Raw genomic sequence first — 21,236 nt, 5'->3', positions numbered from 1 at the left:
AAACACTATGAATTTTAACTTCATGCTGAAAATAAAACGCTTGGTGTGCTTTCCGCTAGAAACACAATATTAAAAGGACCAATCAGATGCTTTAAAAGCATTGAGTACGACTCTTTTCTGTGCACAGTCAAGCAGAAATACGCGGAGAATGTTCCTCACAACATGACGGAGAAGGAGTTCTGGACGCGGTTCTTCCAGTCTCATTACTTCCACAGAGACCGGATCAGCACGGGCCTGCAGGACATCTTCTCCGAGTGTGCCAAACAGGACGAGAGGGGTACTGCATCTGATCAAGTCTTCACGAGATCCTCTGAACTCTGAAGGAGTCTTCCATGTCTTTCTGTTTCTCTGCATTTTTCAGGCCTGAAATCGATGGTGACGCAGGGAGTGAAGAACCCTATGGTGGACCTGCTTTCTCTGGAGGATAAAACATTAGATGAGGTGCGGGATGTTTAACTGTGAGGCACACTTCCTCTGCGTGTTGAGTGTTTTGTTGACATCTGTGTGTCTCTGAAGGGTTACGGCACAGCTACAGTTCCCACTCCATCAAACTCCTCAAACAAATCTCTGAGAGAGAACAGCAACTGTGCCATAATCAAACGCTTCAACCATCACAGTGCCATGGTGCTGGCGGCCGGCCTACGCAAACCGTGAGTGTCTGAGCAGCGGAGTGTGTGTGTGTCACAGATATAATATTCTCTGAGTGTGTGTGATGTTTAGGGAAGCTCCCAGCGATCAAGCCAGTGAGACCAGCAGCACTGATGGGAACTCCAGAGATTCAGATCTCTTCCAGCCGCCAATCAAAAAGGTGCATTTCAGCGCTCATTGTGTGCTGTTCATAACCTCCTATTGATATTGAAAAATAGAGAAAAAGCACTCTCTTTCTGTGTCTCTTCAGGTAAAGTTACAGGAAGCCATCGAGTATGATGACCTGCAGGGTGACTCCGGGCGTAAGACCATCTCTCTGAACCTGAAGAAATCAGACAGGTAAACACCCAGCATCTGCAGTCGGTGCATCTTCATATCAAGTGTTCTGTAGTTTTCATTTGTTCTCTGAAGATATTCCCACGGCCCGGTTCCTCTTCAGTCGCAGCAGTACACCACCAGTCAGGACATGATCAACTCCATCAGCATCATCCAGCGCGAGATGAGGAGCTATAAACCCCGTCTGACGCAGGTACTCCACTGAAATCTCTGACTGATAGTCCTGGGTCCTGTGTGTGATTACATGATATTTCCGGCCTGTTTCAGGTGATGTCCAGCAGTGCGGCGAGCTCCGCCATCATATCGCTGTCACCTGGAGGAGTCCTGATGCAGGGCGGAGGTCAAAAGACCATTAACCGTCAGTGTTTGACCTCAGCTGTCTGTTCATCCAATCATGATCTCAAATGTTGCTTCAGCTGAGATTTGAATGCAAACCTCATTTAACTGATGCATGCTCTTTTGGTGTGTGTTTATGTAGAATTAGTGCCCACTGATGTTCAGAGCGAGCTGAAGCACTTATATATGGCCGCCGGAGAGCTGCTCCGACACTTCTGGTCATGTTTCCCCGTCAGCACTCCTTTCCTGGAGGAAAAGGTGAAGAAGTGCACCTTCGGTTTCTAATATTTCACTAGTGTACTCAGTAGTGTTGTTTTGTTGCAATGTGATTTGTTTTCTGCTCACCAGGTGGTAAAGATGAAATCTAACCTGGAGAAATTCCAGGTGACGAAGCTCCGCCCCTTTCAAGAGAAGATACAACGGCAGTATTTGAGCTCTAATGTAAGGCCACGCCCCCTCCATTTACTGTAATGGATTGCACTACATGAATAATTCATGCTCATTAGAAAGACAGCCCAAAATTAATAATTTCTTGTTGAATTCAGTGGTTAGATTTTCATTTGTTTACATTTTTATTTTTGTGACTTGACTTAAAAAAAAATGTGGACATGATTTGAAAACGCTTAAAAAAAAAAATAGTGACACTTCTGATCTTTGCAGTCAAAAAATAACTGGGAAATATGAAAACTATTTAAAATTTAAAAAAGCTATTTTTTGTGGGGTATGATCTACAAATCAGCCACAATGAAGCAGTCTTTCATGCAGTTTAAATAGATATGCAATACCTATTAGAAATTATTATAATTATTAACACTTTTAAAAACAAATATTTGTATGTTTACCACAATTCGTTTTTCCAATATTTGTATTAAAGTTTAAAAGGTGCATCATTTAAATAATATCTAGCACCATAAAATTTCCCAAAATACCAAAACTAAATATTGTATACTTATTCTGTTTCGACCACTGACTTATGAGTTTTTACAGTTCAGAATAAACACTTTTAATGAGGGTTTAATAAAAACAGCTTGTACTTCTGTTAAACCTATGTGTAAATTGTCTGATGTTGTTATTCCTATATTTAGATTTTTTCTGTCTCTTTGATATTTTGTTCATATTGCGTGAATGTTTACGAGGGTTTACAAGCGTTGCAAGGTCATGCAATCGAACATATTTTTCATGCATCAGTATTTTTAAGCTCAATACTGTCCTGTGTTTTCTGATTGCGACAGCTAACGGGCCACCTGGAGGAAATGCTTCAGGCTGCGTACAGCAAGTTCCAAGCCTGGCAGACGCGCCGGATGATGAGAAAGACCTGAGGAGACGGAGTGAAAGCCATGAAAGAGAGAAAAGACTGAGTTTAAAGAGAACGGGAGAGAACTGTGACGCTCTCTCCCAGTTTGGACCGACTGGAGCCTGATGGGCGGATGTTCCAGCCAATCAGAGCTGGAGGTGCTAGTGAGCACATCTGTATGGGGGAGGGGCTTAGAGAAGCTAATCTTATTGGTCCATGTGGAGACGGGGGGTGTGCCAGTCACAAATACCTGTAATTATTTTCTTCTCTCTTTACGTTTTTCGTTCAATTCCGTTCCACCCCCCCCCCCCGTTTTTCAGTGAAATTTGAACAGTGTTGTATTTCTACGATGACCAAACTGGGCTCAATAATATCGGCGGAAACTCAGGAACTTAATATGTTTAAAGCAAAGGACTCCGTTTGAGGGAAACGCTTTCAAGTCAGTGTTAAGAGGACCCTCCAATCCAGTTCAACCCTCCTGAGACTTGGGAGCGGATACAGCAATACTGTAAAAACTGAATAAATCATTTCTGTGTAGTGCATTTGCTGATCTCATCCGCACTGCTTTATAATGCGTCTTCTCTAGCTGCACTGAATTGTGGATGTTATTGGAAATAAAGTCAAGATGTAAACTGCTATCATTGTGTGTTACATTAAAAGAGCTTCCTCGAAGTACTCCGTTACCCAAGTGTACATGCAGCGAGGAATCACTACGTTTGAACATTATCAGCCTTTGTTTTTTTGTTTTTTTAACTAATATCATGCCATAGATTAAAAAAAAAAGTGTGTTTGTGCATCAACGTGCTTTTGTGCATTAGACCAGGTTTTTTAGTCTTTTAGATGCAATGGAAGCTATATGTTTTCATGTATTTTATAAATATATATTATAAATAAGTGTAAAATACTATTTATAAGATATTGAGTTTATGTTGTTAAATTATTCCTTTTTTTCTGCTCACTATAGTACTTGTTATACGTATCTCTCTCGCTTGCTTCCGACTCCGACGATAATTTTTGCCCAAACCGCTCACTTACCGCTCGTCTCCTGATTCTCTCTCCCGCTGCAGACTTCGCTAAACCACGCCCCCCCTGCCACATACCCCCACTGCGACCTCAGGACAGCCCTCAGATGCTGCATATGCCGCTGCCAATCATTACTAAATATAATGAAATCATCTAGGTAGGCAGCCACATATGCGGCATGGGGCTGCAGAATCTTATCCATGAGGCACTGAAAGGTAGCTGGGGCCCTGAACAAGCCAAACGGAAGGGTAACAAATTGGTGTAATCCAAACGGCGTTGTGAAAGCTGTCTTTTCTCTGGACAATGGAGACAAGGGGATCTGCCAATAGCCCTTTGTTAAGTCCATTGTTGAATAAAAGCGAGCCGTGCCTAGCCGATCAAGCAACTTGTCAACCCACGGCATTGGATACGCGTCGAATTTCGACACCGCATTCACCTTGCGATAATCCACACAGAAACGGACTGAGCCGTCCGTTTTCGGAACTAAAACTATCTGGCCCGCCCAGTTACTATTAGATTCTTCTATTACCCCCATGTCAAGCATAGCGCCTAATTCAGCCTGAACCACTTTTTTCTTGTACTCAGGTAAACGATACGGCCAGCTGCGAACTACCACGCCCGGCTCGGTCTCGATATGGTGCTGAATCAGGTTAGTACGGCCCGGTAGGGGCGAGAAGACGTCGGCAAACTCTGCCTGCAATTTCGTTAAATCAGTGAGTTGGGACGGCGAGAGGTTATCTCCACCTGGAGGGCGAGGGATTGTGGTTTGATATTCGCCTCTGGCCCGAGATCATCCTCTCCGCCAATCACCGTTGCCAACATCACTGATTCCGCCTCATTCCATTTTTTAAGGAGATTGAGGTGGTAGATCTGACGGGACCCGTTCCTATCGGACCGTATTACCTCATAATCGAGATCTCCGACCTGTCGTGCGACCTCAAATGGTCCCTGCCACTTAGCCATTAGTTTGGAGCTTGACGTTGGGAGTAATACAAGTACTTTCTCTCCCGGTGCAAATTTGCGTAACCTAGTTCCCCTGTTATACAGCTGGCTCTGGCCCTGGGCTTGTAACAAATTCTCCATTGATAGCCGCCCCAATGTGTGCAGTTTTGTTCTCAAGTCCAGCACATACTGAATTTCGTTTTTGCCCTGAGATGGTCCCTCCTCCCAAGTTTCTCTCAGTACGTCGAGCACCCCCCGGGGCTGGCGTCCATAGAGAAGCTCGAAGGGGGAAAACCCCGTGGAGGCTTGCGGGACCTCTCGCACAGCGAATAACAAGGGCTCTAGCCACCTATGCCAATTTTTGGCGTCTTCGTGAATGAACTTACGGATCATGGATTTAAGAGTACTATTAAATCGTTCGACCAGGCCGTCGGTTTGTGGGTGATAGATGCTAGTTCAAATCGACTTAATGCCCAGTAATCCGTACAGTTCGCGTAGTGTCCGTGACATAAACGCCGTGCCCTGATCGGTGAGGATTTCTTTTGGAACCCCCACCCGGGAGATAAGACGAAACAGGGCATCCGCAACACTTTTAGCGGAAATGTTGAGGAGGGCCACCGCTTCAGGATATCGTGTTGCATAATCAACTATGACTAATGCAAAGCGATGTCCTCGTGCCGATCGCTCCAATGGCCCGATGAGGTCCATACCAATTCTCTCGAAGGGGATCTGCATTAAGGGAACAGGGCGCAAAGGCGCTTTTGGGGTGGCCGGTTGGTTTACCAACTGACATTCCGGACAAGACGCGCACCACCGCAGCACGTTGTCATGAATGCCCGGCCAAAAGAATCGGGCCATGAGGCGATTTAGTGTTGCTGCCTGTCCCAAATGGCCCGCCATAGGATTAGAATGAGCCGCGTGGAAAAGCATTTCCCTGCGGCCCTTTGGAATTAACAATTGGGTTGTATTCAATTTTGTCTGAGCGTCTTTGGGTCACTCGATACAACCGGTCTTTTAAAATGGCAAAATACGTCCTGGCTCAGTTTCCCCCACCTGTACCCACGCGGTCTCCTTCCACGCCTTATTTCCCCAAGAGGCATCCGCACATAACGACCCCAATAAAACCGTAAACGCGGGCCAATTCGTTCCCAAGATTATCAGATGCCGGAGGTGGGGACTAACCGCCACCTCCACACTATGCTTTTGTCCCCGGAATTGAATTATAATTGGGACAACCGGATACTCCACCACATCCCCGGCTTGTATCCAATGCCTCCGGTTTAATCAGGCTTTGATGGATTGAGGCTTGGTTACATCCTGAATCCACCAAGGCCGGATATGTACCCCCCTTGATACTCACTGGTATTTGGTACTCGCCAGGTGACCTGTGGGACGTCCGGGACCCGGATCATCGTCCCCACCTCCATCACTGGACACCTGTCCACGAAATGCTCTGGGTCTCCGCAACGCCAACAGGCCAGCCCAGACCTACCCGCCGCCCCAGTGGCAGGGAGTGGATTGGAAAATTGGCGCAGAGAGAGCGGAGAAACAGAAGCACTGTCCCCTCCGGCAGCCCCTGGGCAGGGCCCTTGGACTCGCGAAATAGCCTGGGTCAGACCCGCCCCGCCCCCGGGGTGGGACACGAGGAGGGCCGGGTGGACGGGACCTAGGGAGAGGGACAGGGCGAGAGAGAGAGGGGGGAGAGAGGGAAGGAGAGAGAGAGTTAGTAGGTGGGGGTGCGCCGACCCCTGGGCACGCCACCATGTGGTCCTCCACCAGTCTTTTTGGGAAGCCGAGCGATGAACTGCTCCAGCACCACGAGGTCGACGATGCTCCACGTCGCTTCCCTCGGCTAGTAGCCACTTGCGGTAGGAGTCCCGGAGCTGTTGGGCCAATTGGAACCTCTTGATCGATCCAGCTCCGGAACCTCTCGCGGTCCTCCTGCTGGGCCTGGACAATGGCCTGGAAACGTCTCTCCTGATCCGTCCTTAGGTCCAGCAGGGCCTGGTGTTGTTTGCGGTGAAGGACCACGAGGGAGGCGATGATATCCGCATGCGGCGTGGCGGCCGGACTTTGCATGGTGGCGCCGACGGTCCTACTTCCTCCCGGGTTTCGGCACCAGTGTAGCAAAGTTCGTTGGATGGAAACAAGAGGACAAAGGGGTCGGCTGGACTGCTGACAGGTTTATTGTAAACAAAAAGAACTAAAAAGTTACAAACACCCAAACGGTGACTCTTATTCTGACAACGCTACTTTCGTTTCACTCTTTCCGGTTTCCGTTTCCGTTTCCGGCTTGGGTCAGCAGTCCGTCTCTCTCTCGCTTGCTTCCGACTCTCCTGGCGTTTTATACTCTCTCCACGCCAATTACTAGAACAAGAAACAGGTGATGATAATTTTTGCCCAAACCACTCACTTACCGCTCGTCTCCTGATTCTCTCTCCCGCTGCAGACTTTGCTAAACCACGCCCCCCCTGCCACAACGTACTACTTTTTAAATAATTGAAAAAGCCAATTACATGTATATGTATATTTCTTTTTTACTAATAATCACTATTTTTATTGGTTTTAATAATTTTTATTTTAATCTTTATTTTTAATAATTAACATAAATGTAGAATACCACACATATGGCTTGGTTAATTAAAATAAAATAAAAACATTATTAAAATGAATACAAAATAAAAACCAGTAGTAATGATAATAATAATCGAATAGCTATCAATTTATATATTTATATTATGAATTTGCAAACATATATACAATATTATATAAATTATTGGATTATTGTCATTGTCATTACCGTTAGGTCATTACCGTTTTTTATCTGTATATTTAGAATATAATTATGTTCTTAAACATGCTCAAACCAAACTTTTAAACACAGATTTTGGAAAAATTATAGTAATGTTTAATAAGATTATGCACCATTTACAGTAAGTCACCAATCAAATCAAATATGTCCAGTTTTGATGCGTGTTAACTCCTTTGTATTGGTCTCAGACAGAGTATAGCAACACTACCTGCTCACCAATGGATGTGAATGGGTGCCGTCAGAATGAGAGTACAAACAGCTGATAAAAACATCACAATAATCCAGAGCACTCCAGTCTATAGGTCAGACAGTCAGAAATGTAATGCCGTTATTTATTGTGATGTTTTTATCAGCTGTTTCGACTCTCATTCTGACGGCACCCATTCACATCCATTGATGAGCAAGTGATGCAATGCTACATTTTTCCAAATCTGATGAAGAAACTAACTAATCTACATCTTAGATGGCATGAGTGAAATATCAGCACATTTTCATTTTTGGGGTGAATTATTGCATTTGTGTTGCAGACATTAATTTTCCCTCAAATTGTTAAGAAAAGGTGTGCTGATACTTTACTTGGACCATAATAAGATCATAAATCTGGTGATAAACTTAGAAATTTCAAGGACGCACCCAAGCCATACCTATACACCATATTATTCCCAAAAACCCTTCAAGAACAACTTAGCAACCAATTGTTGTCACCAGTCACACAGATATTAATGTATTAATGTACACAAACCCACTCATACTTTAGTTTTGAAGCAAAAGCAAAATGTTATATATTTTACAAAATCTGCTCGAATTAATATAAATATTAAATAACATTTTAAAATTGACTGATCCATCCGACACCCAATTTGTAAATGTGTTCATTGATATTTTCAGATATTGATGAATGATGATGAGCTGTTATTTGTTGCATGTACACAACCTGTAACTCCGCCCCTTTCTGGCTCCACTGTTGCGTCACTGTCCTAGGGGGCGTGGCTTTGATAGCGCTCTTCCTCGCCTGCCTGATTAAAGTGTGATTAAAGTGCATCAGAGCAGGCAGAATTAAAGAGATTCCCACATGCTGAATCAGAGCAGAAAATTATGTCATTACATTCTTTTATTATTGAAAAGCATTTAAAATGATTTACTAAATTAAAAAAAATATATTTATATATATATGTGTGTGTGTGTGTTTGTGCGTGTGCGTGCGTGCGTGCGCGCGTGTGTGTGTGTGTGTGTGTGTGTGTGTGTGTGTGTGTGTGTGTGTGTGTGTGTGCACCACAGTGATCCTTAGTATGTTTGTGTATTTCTATGTAAGTTAAAGACTGTGGTATCAAATGTTCACACAAATGTTATAATTTGTTACAGTTTAATATTATAAGATGTTATAATAATCAGTTCCATTACTGTGTGATGTTCATTTTTTTGTTATAACTTATTTTATTTTTTCTATATATGTACACTAAGCTTTGGCAATATGCTATAATTTACATTCATGCCAATAAAGCAATATTGAATTGAATTGAATTGAATTGAGAGGGACAGAGAGAGAGAGATAGAGAGAGCTCCTCCTCCTCCTCAGATGAAGTTCTGCTGTGCTTCAGGACTCGATCAGACCTGACTGTGAGGACCTGATGCACACAAACACAACGACTGATTCACAGATGCACTTATGGAGTACACTAACATCTTTCTGCTGTGGATCGCCGCTCTGATGCCAGGTGAGTGTGTGTGTGTGTGTGTGTTTGTAAAGGGGGTGTGTGAGCTCATGCAAGCTTATGCTTCTGTCAGTGCTCTTAGACAGACTTTGAGGACACAACAGTCTCCACCGGTGAGGCAAAGCTGATCAAATCTCATTATACATAAATGATAAGGATTTATTATAGGGTTCCTCATGAATCAGATCCAAACGAGGCACTATTGTCCTCCGGAGCAGTCGAGTGAACCTGAACGAGCTCAGATCATTTCATGAGGAATTTCTGAGTTCATATTCAGATCTTGGCACAGATTGAGACATTTCTGAGGATCCGTGGATATTTACTGTTGGTTAAAGTCTTGAAGTCTTCTCAGAATGTTCTTGCAAGGTTCTCTCAAAGTTCTTTCAGTAAAATTTGCTCATCTGGTCTTAAATCATGTTCATAAACCATGAGCACACCCCCCCCCCCCTCACATGTATCATTTTAAATGCTACTTGTTTCAGAGCGTTCAGAGAACATTCCAAAGTAACATTCCAATATTGGTGGAAAGTGATCAAATGGAATTTTCACACCTAACACTCGCACAATCAAGAACACATCTAAAAATAGCAAAGAAACACCGTTAGACCTGGGTCTGTATTGCTCTGGGAACCTCAGGTTGATGTTATATCCAGAGATATTTCCATGTGGTAAAAGTTTTTTAATGAGCTGAGAGGTGTTTACCTCATGAATACAGACCGATCCAACCTAGACGTGCCAGAACTTCAGCTTTAGCTGGATTTCCAAGAGCTGTGGCTCCCAGACTGGTTCAAAGACAATATTCATAATCTTTAAAAAGAACTGTAATATTTTAAATATTAGCAACATCTTTAATATCCAGTCAAACCTGTTGTGCATGCATTAAACTGCTTGCTTAAGCATACATAAGAGTCAGAAAAAGATTTGCTGAAGGACTTCTAATGAGAATTATAAAACTGTCATTGTGTGGCTTTCAGTCCGAATGCATGAAACTGTGAGGTGTGTTTGCGTGCGGCGTCCAGCAGAAAGCGGAGACTTCCTACACCACTCTGAGTAACTAGAAATACTCTCATCTACAAACAATAGACGTCTCCATGTGGAAAAAGCACATCTGGGGCTAAATATTTTGAAGGAATGCTTTGGAAAAAAGGAGCTAACTCCTGGTCTAATTAATGATAAGTTGCATAATCTTTAGTTCAGAGCGCATGTGAAAGAAGGACTATTGATGTCGCTGTGATGCATTACATCATTTAAATACAGAAAAATACTTTCTCTTCCATCTGATTGGCTATCATGAGTAATGAGGAGAAAATAACATCCATCTGACAGATTTTAGCCTGCTTTCAGTTTAATCAAAACCATTTTTTCCCCCAGACGCTGAACTAGTTTTATGTTGTCTTGTGTGACTCGATGTCACAAACTTTTTTCTTTGAGGACAGGTGTGCTGTTACTTTATTAAGTGATCAGAGTTGCAGAACTTCTGGATCATAAAAGGGGAAAGAGCCCCATAGAATTACACTGAAAGAGGAACCTGAGCCATTTCTGTCAGAGTCTGAAGAGCCACCTGTTCAATCATTCAAAATGAAGAGCACTTTCCCAGAAACCTTCTGTGAAGACTTTACCATGCTGCAATCTCTCACAAACACTCACCATGTGAGTGTAACGTCTGGCTCATCTCTGGCACAATGTGTTAGTCGAGGCTTCATTTCTAACATTGAAATGAAATCCAAAGGCTGTGAATGTCCATCCAGAACCCAGGGGAAGTGGGAAAAGAGCATCACAGGATGCAGAATTCCCTTTCAAATGTGCTGCCGATGGCGTTTAGCTTGATTTGTTCTCTATTAATGCTCTTCATGTGGTCTCACTGACTGTTTGAGAAACCATGTGAGATAAACTGTGCCTCCTTAAGAACAACAGAAGAGCAGAATAAGTGTTCCTTAAATGCATTGCAGCATTTAGACCTTTTATCAGAAACACCTTCTGTGAACGCAGCCATTTCATAGTATTTATGCCGAAAAGGCTCATTGGAAATATGTGCCTCTACCTACATTTCTACACAACTCAAAAAACAGACCTATACATAGAACTCGTATATATATTTTAGAAATTAAATGTTAAATATATACAATATGGATAATAAAAAGCCTCAGTAAATACCTTCAGAAAATAGATAAGAATAGAAATGTTTGGTGTGTTACTGAAGTAGAGAAACAGCCTTTAAAGGTACAGACACAAATAAATAAAGTGCAATTAAATAAACCATTAAATGTATATTTTGGATGTTTTCTTTCTACAAGCCTGAAAGAAATCAAGCTTTGGAAACAAAATAGCCCAAATCCTCACATGATGCATGAAAAACCAATGGTTTTGCATATAAGCACATAACAGACTACGAATGGTTTTGTACCATGTATTGAATCCATTTACACTCAACTGAATCAAACTGAAAAGCTGTTTTTGTTTATTTCAGGGCAGCGGACCTGCTTTAATATTGACACCAGACATGCAAAAATCATTGAGGGGTCGAAGGAGGCTCAGTTTGGATACACTGTTCAACAACACGAGGCAGACGGGGGGAAATGGTAAGACTGCATCTTCAGAAACTGCTTTGAAAAGATCCTCCAGAGCTAAAACCTTGATGGCGACCTTGAATATATATTCCCCATGATTTACTCACTGTCAAGCAATCCTAGGTGTGTATGACTTTCTTCTTTCAGACGAATACAATTAGATTTCTAAAACATCGTGTTTCTTCAAAACTTTATAATGGCAGTGAATGGGTGTCGAGATTTTGAAGTCCAATAAAGTGCATCCATTCATCATTAAAAGCGCTCCACATGGCTCTTGGGGGGTTAATAAAGGACTTCTGAAGTGAATCGATGTGTTTCCATGCGTCCCACAGTACAACAGTTAGCAGAAGCTAGAGATTACAGTTTATAAAGTTTAAAATATTGATATTTTTCTTACACTTATACATCGATTAGCTTCAGTCTGTCTTTATTAACCTCCCGGTGATTTGTGGAGCACTTTTTATGATGGATGGATGCACTTTATTGGACTTCAAAATCTCAACACCATTCATTGCCATTATAAGGCTTGGAAGAACCAGGACATTTTTAATGTAACTCCGATAGTGTTCGTCTAAATGAAGAAAGTCATATACACCTAGAATGGCTTGAGGGTGGGTAAGTCATGGAGCAATTTTCATTTTTGGGTGAACTGTCCTTTTAAAATCAGTTGTGGATATTAATGTCAAGAAAATGTGTAATTAAAATTGTTTATTCTAACTGCATAGCAAAAATTCTTATTTTTTCCCCAATAATTCCACCCCATTTATCATTGGTCAAACTCACATGATTGATGATTGATAAAAATTTCAAAAGGGTTTCACTATTTATGAATCTGACTGACCGTGTGACGCTAAGTGAGAAACAAATCAGATTGTATAATTGCAACCATGCAGAATGTGACGTGTCATGATAAATAATGCCATTACCAGTGTTGTGCTAGTTACTAAGAAATAGTAACAAGTTACAGTTACTAGTTACTTAATTCAAAAAGTATCTCAATTACTTTGTTGATTATTTACACCAAAAAGTAATGCATTAGTGTTAAAAGTAACTTTTTAGTTACTTTTTTAAAAAACTTTCTTTAATGTTCCCATTAATGCACTTTTATGCGTTATGGTCTATACAAACACAAAGTAAAATGTTTTCCTGCATGTTTTCAACAATGTTTCACCTGTTTGAGAAAAACATACAGAGAATCACTTAAGACACTTTGCTGTAGACCCGTTCCACATAATAATATTCATTAAAACTGTATGTTAACACGTAGGAGCTTGCTGCATGAATCCGTGAGTAGGCTACAGTTTACAAATCCATGGGAACGGATTGAGAAAGTGTGCGCGCAGATTATGAATTCGTGGGTACAGATTCAAAAACCGAGGGTACGGTTTACAAAATCTGAGCGCACGGATTGGAGATTCGTGGGCTAGGATAGGACATTCGAACCAGAAAGACACAGCTTACATTTGACTAAAATGTTTTTATCTTTATGCTCAACTAAAGTGAAATAATGAGCATATTTCCACTTTGAGAAACTCGTGTTGCTCTCTCCTTGACTCGCCATGACTGCCGCACATACTTGAATAAACGGAGACACGCCCACAGTGCGTCTTCGTGTTTACAGTGGTTGGCGTCCACCAATCCTACAATGCGTCGCTGCTGCAAACAGGTTCGGCTGCACTTCAGTCAAAATTAATTAATTTATAAAAAAGTAACGGACAATGCACCATATGGTAACGGTAACGGAGTTAATTTAATTAAAAAGTAATGCGTTGCAGTATTAGTTACTGTCAAAAATAACTGCGTTACAGTAACGCGTTACTGCCCAACACTAGACAACACTCTTAGAAAAAAGGGTTCCCTTTCAAAAGCTTCAGTCGATGCTGCGCTGCTCAGCGCATTGGGAAACGTCTTAATCGTGACCAGCTGTGAATATTGTGTGTAACACATCGATAGAATTTCGATGTGACATCATCGGATGATGACATCATCGGGGCACGCGCCTGCAACCCGGGGCTATAAAAAGATACGCCACAGGTGCATCAATCAGGTCTTTTGTCTTCAGATCTTTCTGTGCATGTGTGCGTCAGTAACAGGTAAGTATTGTGTTCCTTCGTAGGATGAGCCAACGAAACAGTAAGTATTGTGTTCCTCCATGCTCTACTTATGTATAAGCTGGATGCATATTATTACTGTTTTGTTTGTTTGGGGGAAGAGCACGCGGTTCTAGCTTTAGAGACGGGCGAGTGCGAGCATTGTGAACTGCTCTCAGTGAAGATGCTTCGTGCTCGTCTGAGCTATTTCAGACCTCACCCACCTTTTTGAAGGGCTCTTGTACGGATCTGCATGACGAGCGAGCGACGGGCTCGCCCCTTTTCGCTTGCGGTATCACCGGATCCACGCTTCCTCTCTCATGATCTTGAAGTGCGCTCTGGTGTTTCTTCGGTTCAAGAGAAGGATTTTATATCTCTTGGGTTTTCGGGCCATGAGCAGCCCACCTATGAGCGTTCCTCTTGCGAGAGGTTACTCGCACGGTGGGGTTGCAGATTGATTGGCCACGCGAACAAGAGACCCCCAAACAAGGCAGACCATGTCTCACTGGGTCAGGGATGCTATTGCTTTGGCTTATGTGGCGCGCGGTCAAGCTTCGCCTATAGGTCTTAGAGCTCACTCCACACACACAGAGAGTTGGTCCTCTCCGCACACATTCATAAGATTTTATAGTTTGGATGTCCATGCTTCTCCGGGCTCTCATGTCCTTGAGTCAACATCACAAGCTAATGTCTGAGGCCTTCTTGTGGTTTGATAGCACATTTTTCAAGTACGGCGGCATGGGTATTCTCGTTCCCAATGCGCTGAGCAGCGCAGCATCGACTGAAGCTTTCGAAAGGGAACGTCACGCTTACTTAACTGTAACCTTGTTCCCTGAGAAAGCGGAACGAGATGCTGCGCTGCTTTGCCGTACTGAATATGTCACAGGACTGCTCTTCAGACAAAATATCCTAATTGATCTTTTTATAGCCCCGGGTTACGGGCGCGCGCCCCGATGACATCATCAACCGAGGCTATATCACCACCGGGTCAATTCTATCGATGTGTTACACACATTATTCACAGCTGGTCATTATTAAGACGTTTCCCAATGCGCTGAGCAGCGCAGCATATCGTTCCGCTTTCTCAGGGAACAAGGTTACAGTTAAGTATCCGGGACGTTCATTGAGGTTCTATATAGAACCATAGGGTTCTTTACTCAACTCCAAAGAACCTTTTATTCTAAAAAGGTTCTATAATGACAAGAAAGAACCCTTTTGGCACAAAGGTTCTTTAGGCTATTATTCATTCATATATTACATTATTCTGCAACATTTTGTATTTGTAATTAAATTATTGTTTGTAGTAACTTAATATCACATTTTAATCATGCTGATTTTTGGAGAAAACTACATAAAATGATATAAATATATACATTTTCTAACCCCCATATCTTGAATTTTGTGATCATTCACATGCATTCATAAATGCATTTGAATACACCGAATAATGCAGTGAAAGAACGCACTCAAAATGCACACGCGCACTAGTATGACTTCATCATGTAACTTTACATTAGCCTAGATGCGTGCACTTTTTAGGCACGATTTGTTTAGTTTTTGAATATACTTAATACTGTTAAAAATGCACATCATTAAAACAAAAAATACGAGTTCACATATCACACCTAAACACGTGTGGAAAACAAAATTAGAACTAGCTACTAAATTAGTTAAAAATGCCTATCCATATACAGCTATGATTCTTGAAACCCAAACTGACTCAAATGATTCGCGAACCTGCTCCGAACTCTCGAGGTTCGGCCAAGATGGTGACTGTGTAACATCCATGTGCTGAAGCTCTGCACTTATTTTATAGTTGACACATGTAAAAGGGAACATAATAATACTTTATTTGCTGATCTAAGTCCATATTTTTTCGTTCTTTCGTCTTTCTAACTTTTTTCTAACTTTTAACGAGCATGATGGAAGAAGATAAGCCTGTTCGAGGTGCCATGCATTCTTACGCGAAAAAATCTCTGGAAGCCGCCTTCAAGGTGAATGACGCTCTGAATGCGTCTGGATCGAAAATCCCGTTACCTGAAACTCCTAAACCGCCTTCCAAAAAAATCAAAAATGGTCGACAGAGTGGCGTCGGACAATCAGACGGTCTCCAATTTACACCTGATGGAAGTTTTGGAGCGAGTAGAAAAAATGCAGTTGGAATTTCTGAATCGCATGCAGTCCCTCGAGGTAACAGTGAAAGACATTCGAATTCATTAAATAGTGTGACTGAGGCGCTTGAGTTTATGAGCAATCAAGTAGAAGAGTAACAAGCAAGGTGAGCTCATTATAGAGCAGGGTGGAATCACTCGAAAAGGAGAACTGTGTGCTACGGGAGAAATGCGACGAATTGGATGCTTACAAAAGGAGGTGGAACCTACGAGTGACCGGTGTTCAGGAGCAGCAAGGAGAAGATGTTAGAAAGATTCTAATCGTCTTATTCTGTAAAGTTTCTCCTGGGATAACAGACCAGCTCATCTACACGCTTGATGTGGCCCACAGACTGGGTGCTCGATCTGAGGAAGCGCGCTCGAGCCGCCGCATCATAACGATCTGTCTACAGTTTGTCCAGAGGTCCAGGTTCAGATGTATGCAGATGATACAGTTGTTTACACTTATGCTAAGACAAAAGAACAAGCTGCTATCAAACTAACTGCTGCATTGAACAAAGTCTCAGATTGGCTATGTCAGTCTTGTCTTACTCTTAATGTGAGTAAAACTGTGGGAATGTTTTTTTCGATCAAGCAAGTTGATGAGTGTTGTCCAGATATTCTAGTTAAAGGAGAGGTAATAAATATTGTTGAACATTTTAAATATTTGGGTATGATTATGGATTCTAACTTAAATTTTATAAAACATATTAAAAAGGTCTCTAAAAGCACTAGAGCAAGTTTGATGATCTTCAGAAATATCAGGCACCAATTACCTGTGGCTGCTGCTAAACTATTTATGCATACAATGATTTTTCCTCATTTATCTTACTGTGCTACAAGTTGGTCTCATACAAGTAAAACTACATTGAAACCATTATATACTATTTATAAACAAGCTATACAAATCTTAGATAAAAAGCCAAGGAGTTATCATCACTGTAACATTATTAAAAATTATAAATTATTAACGTTTGACAATTTTTTATTATTTGCTGATGTGTTTAATGTACAAACTAATTCATGATCTTGCACCACCACGTCTTAAACAATGTGTGACTTTCTGTAAGGACAATATCAGGCAGACTAGGTCATCAGTTAGAGGTGACTGTTCAACTAAATTTAAGAGAACGGTTTTTGGACAATCAGCTTTTTTAGTAAGAGCAGCAGAAAGATGGAATTTAATACCTGTTTATATTAGAGAGTGTTCAACACTTAAAAGATTAATTGAAGATGAAGTTCTTTCACAGCTTTCTTCTTTATCAGTTGGGGAACCACAGAGACTCAAAACACTGAATACTCTAATCTACAGAATAAATGAGATGACCTGTACAGATCCAAAGCTAAGGGAGCATATGTTAGATCCAGGAAAACATGTCTGGAAGAAGGAGAACAGAACTGGAAAGATCCAATGCTATGAATGTCTCTATAGATCGTCTCCAAACAAATGATAGAGTTCTTGATAAGCCTAAAGAAATAGCTACTTATTGTTCCAAATTCTATAATAAATTATATACATCAAGATATTGTGATAATTCAGCCAAATTGTTTTTTGATTCTGTCAATCAAATTAAAGTTATTTCATTAGAAGATAAAGAACCTTGTGATGGTGATATATCTCAATCAGAAATTGAACAGGCAATTAAGAGTTAAAAAATAATAAAAGTCCAGGCAGTGATGGTCTAACCGCTGAACTATATAAGATGTTTGTTAAAAATGTATCTCCTTTCTTATTAAAAGTGTTCGAAGAAAGTCTTGAATTGGAAGCACTTCCACCAACCATGACACAAGGAGTCATCACCCTGATACCCAAACCCAACAAAGATAAAGAGTGTCTAGAAAACTGGAGGCCAATCACCCTCTTAAATAATGATTAGACAATATTAGCTTCAGTTTTAGCAAGAATTAAAGACGTCCTTAACTCTATTATTGATGAATCACAATCAGGTTTTATGGAGAAACGTCATATTACAAATAACATAAGATTAATCTTAGATCTTCTAGATTACGAGAATCTCATTCCTAATAACAGTTTCATGCTTTTCTTAGACTTCTACAAAGCCTTTGATTCGCTTGAGCACAAGTTCATATTTCAAGCTCTTGACAAATTTGGGTTTGGAGATCATTTCTGCAAAGCCATCAGGACATTATACAGAAATAATAATAGTGTTATTAAGTTAAAATTTGGAACCTCACCAAGATTCAATTTGTCACGTGGAGTAAGACAAGGCTGTCCTATATCTCCATATTTATTCTTACTTGCCTCTCAGTTTTTAGCTCTGCATATCTCTACTAATAATTTGCAAGGTATCACAATTGACGATAGACAAATCATTATTAGCCAGCTGGCTGACGACACTACTTTGTTTCTGAAAGACGCCTCTCAGATCCCTTTAGCTTTGAGATTGATCGAGTCCTTTTCCAGAGTTAATGTCAATCAAACGCTGTGATCTTCCCTCTATTTGTAACATTCCTGTGAAAGATCAAGTTACATACTTAGGAATTTTATTAATAAAGACCAAAAAACAAGATGCAAAATACATTTCGTCCCTTTAATAGTGAAAACCCAAAGAAAACTCAGCTCATGGCTGCAGAGAGATTTGTCAATGAGAGGAAGAACTTTACTCTCTAAAGCCGAAGGATTGTCTCGACTGACTTATGCTGCTCTTTCCTTGGAGGTTGATAAAGGAACATTGAAAAAAATTGATAGCATGTTAAACAAACATATTAGGAAATCTGCGTTGAAACTAAACAAGGGGGACTGGATTTTGTAGATTGCCTTAAATAATACTTTTAAAATTAATTGGCTGAAGAGTTTCCTTAAAAATCCCTGCTCACTTTGGAATATTATCCCTTATTATATGTTCTCTAAAGTTGGTGGCCTGAATTTCCTTTTACTTTGTAATTATAAAAATTATTTTAAAAATCCCTGTCAAACTTTCTAATTTCCATAAGCAGATGCTCTTGGCCTGGTCCTTAATATACAAACACAACTTTTCTCCGAACAGATATTATTTATGGAACAATAAAGATATTCTTTACAAGAATAAATCACTTTTCTTTGACAGCTGGTTTGAAAACAATCTTCTTTTAGTTGGACAGCTTTTTAATTCACAAGGCAGACTTTACAACTACTCAGATGTCTTACAGAAATATAATATTCCTGTATCTGATGATGAATGTGCTGTTGTTTTCAATGCCATTCCCTCTGGTGTGTCTTTTCTGTTGCAAGGTACAGTGTAACATTTCCATGGCCATGTACTTGATCGGTAATGTTTGCTTTTCTGCAGATCAACAAAAAAATAACTATAAAATTAGAGCTCTTTTTCAGAGAGAGATAATAACAATTCCTTACATAATACCTTATTGGAATGGCATTGTGGAGAAAATACCTTGGGAGGAAGTATGGACCTTGCCTCATAGATATCTGCTTACCAATAAAGTAAAAGAAATAACATTTAAGTTAATTCACAAATGTTACCCAACTAAAGCCTTTCTTAGGAAATATAAGTCAGACATTGACGTGAGTTGCTGTTTTTGTCATTCTTCTGAAGAAGACTTCATTCATTTATTTTGGCAATGCTCCTACACTGAAAAATTTTGGTCAGACTTTTTGGCGTTTATTCAGTGTTATTTTGTAAGTGACTTCTCTTTTTGTTTTCATGATGCTTTCTTTGGATTGTTTGACTATTCACAAGAGAATACTGGAAAATAAACCTATTTTTTCTTTATTCAAAATGGACTTAGACAAGTATATGGAAACTATCCAAAGTTCTATTAATTTGAAAGCTATGAAAACAGTCTCTTTATATTCCTCCTTTGTGTCTTCTTGAGATTAAATTTTATTACCTCGTTTTTCTTGTCGTTACCCTAGCATAAAAAACAAATGTGTATAATATTTTTTTTTCAAGTGTACTGTATTAATGTTTTAATGTTTGTATTGCTTAATAAAAAATAAAAAAAAGACTCCGAACTCTCGAACTGATTCAAATGATTCGCGATCCCGCTCCGAACTCCTGAAGCGACTCAAATGATTCGCGAACTCGCTCCGAACTCTCGAACTGAGTCAAATGATTCACGCTCCCAACTCCCGATCTGATTCAAATGATTCGCGATCCCGCTCCCAACTCCCGAACTCAAATGATTCGCGAACCTTCTCTGAACTCCCAAACTGACTCAAATGATTTGCAAACCCGCTTTGAACTCCCAAACTGACTCAAATGAATCACGCTCCGAACTCCCGAACTGACTCAAATGATTCGCGACCCCCAAACTGACTCAAATGATTCGCGATCCCGCTCCGAACTCCCGAAGTAACTCAAATGATTCGCGAACCCACTCCGAACTCCCGAACTGACTCAAATTATTCACGCTCCGAACTGCCAAACTGACTCAAATGATTCATGCTCTGAACTCCCAAACTGACTCAAATGATTCGCGAACCCTCTCCGAACTCCAGAACTGACTCAAATGATTTGCAAACCCACTTTGAACTCCCAAACTGACTCAAATGAATCACACTCTGAACTCCTGAACTGACTCAAATGATTCACAATCCGGAGTTCCCATCCAAATCAAATGACACCGCCAGCGCTACTATTGGCTTAGTTCTCTAATTTCATAACATTTACTGAAATTAAGGTACGAAAAGTATGTTGTTAACAAATGAAGTATCAATATTTCCATTCCGAACTGCTTTCCACGTCGAAACATCCCCGAACATAACCAGGTGAGCAGATCACTCTCTCACTATTTGATTGCTCTAGTCTTTATCCACTCATCATCATCATCCACCAATCAGAACACATGAGAACTCTTTAACCACAGCTGCTGTGCTTCAAAAGCTCTTGCAGCAGCTCAACACTGGTTTTCTCTGAGGTGGTCGGATCACATCAGATTGTGGTTAATCTTGCAGATCATGACTTATATCTACTCTTCCTCTCCCTGCAGTTTGGTAATATAAAGATTCCTCTTTTGAACTCCCACCTGTTCTGTGGGTTTTATTGTTCTGGGTCTGAATTTGGGCTCCTGGGGTCTCAAAAAAGAAACCTTTTCAATCTCCAAGGTGAACGTTATGACAACACTGTAACCCAGCTGGCCTTTATATAGTAAAACTAATTGATTACACTCTCACAGTTTACAGCCTTTAAAACACAGCTTATTGTCTTTGACTTATAAAAGCGCAGACACACAGAAGAATATCAATAACCAAACTCCCACAGCATCACAATCCCTAATCCTTTCTGTTATTTAATCATCACTGATGGAGAACTGGTGGTCCCTCAGCATTGAGAAACCTTTGATGTGCGCAGGGAAATAAGTGGAA

At 40.8% G+C, this 21,236-nt stretch overlaps 2 protein-coding genes across 2 annotated transcripts in view; both read left to right on the top strand.

Annotated features, from left to right (window-relative positions):
• The first annotated feature begins 116 nt into the window (after positions 1 to 116).
• Positions 117 to 2,907, top strand: LOC132133093 (general transcription factor IIH subunit 1-like). Its single transcript, XM_059545809.1, has 10 exons — positions 117 to 277; positions 362 to 441; positions 517 to 650; positions 721 to 808; positions 899 to 987; positions 1,060 to 1,177; positions 1,252 to 1,342; positions 1,463 to 1,578; positions 1,669 to 1,761; positions 2,553 to 2,907. Exons 1-10 carry the CDS (start codon positions 163 to 165, stop codon positions 2,637 to 2,639), a joined length of 1,011 nt encoding a protein of 336 aa, XP_059401792.1. The 5' UTR covers positions 117 to 162; the 3' UTR covers positions 2,640 to 2,907.
• Positions 2,908 to 8,986: 6,079 nt separating this feature from the next.
• The window catches only part of LOC132133556 (integrin alpha-11-like), a 39,493-nt gene continuing 27,243 nt past the window's right edge, over positions 8,987 to 21,236 (top strand). Inside the window, exons 1-2 of the mRNA XM_059546435.1 lie at positions 8,987 to 9,106; positions 11,571 to 11,682. Coding sequence (XP_059402418.1) covers positions 9,058 to 9,106; positions 11,571 to 11,682 — 161 coding nt within the window. The 5' untranslated portion in view covers positions 8,987 to 9,057. The remainder of the gene's footprint in view (positions 9,107 to 11,570; positions 11,683 to 21,236) is intronic.

Source organism: Carassius carassius, chromosome 50 (assembly GCF_963082965.1).
Source record: "Carassius carassius chromosome 50, fCarCar2.1, whole genome shotgun sequence".
Lineage (NCBI taxonomy): Eukaryota > Metazoa > Chordata > Actinopteri > Cypriniformes > Cyprinidae > Carassius > Carassius carassius.
The sequence above is the reverse complement of the archived record's forward strand: the minus strand, read 5'-3'. Positions and strand labels throughout refer to the sequence as shown.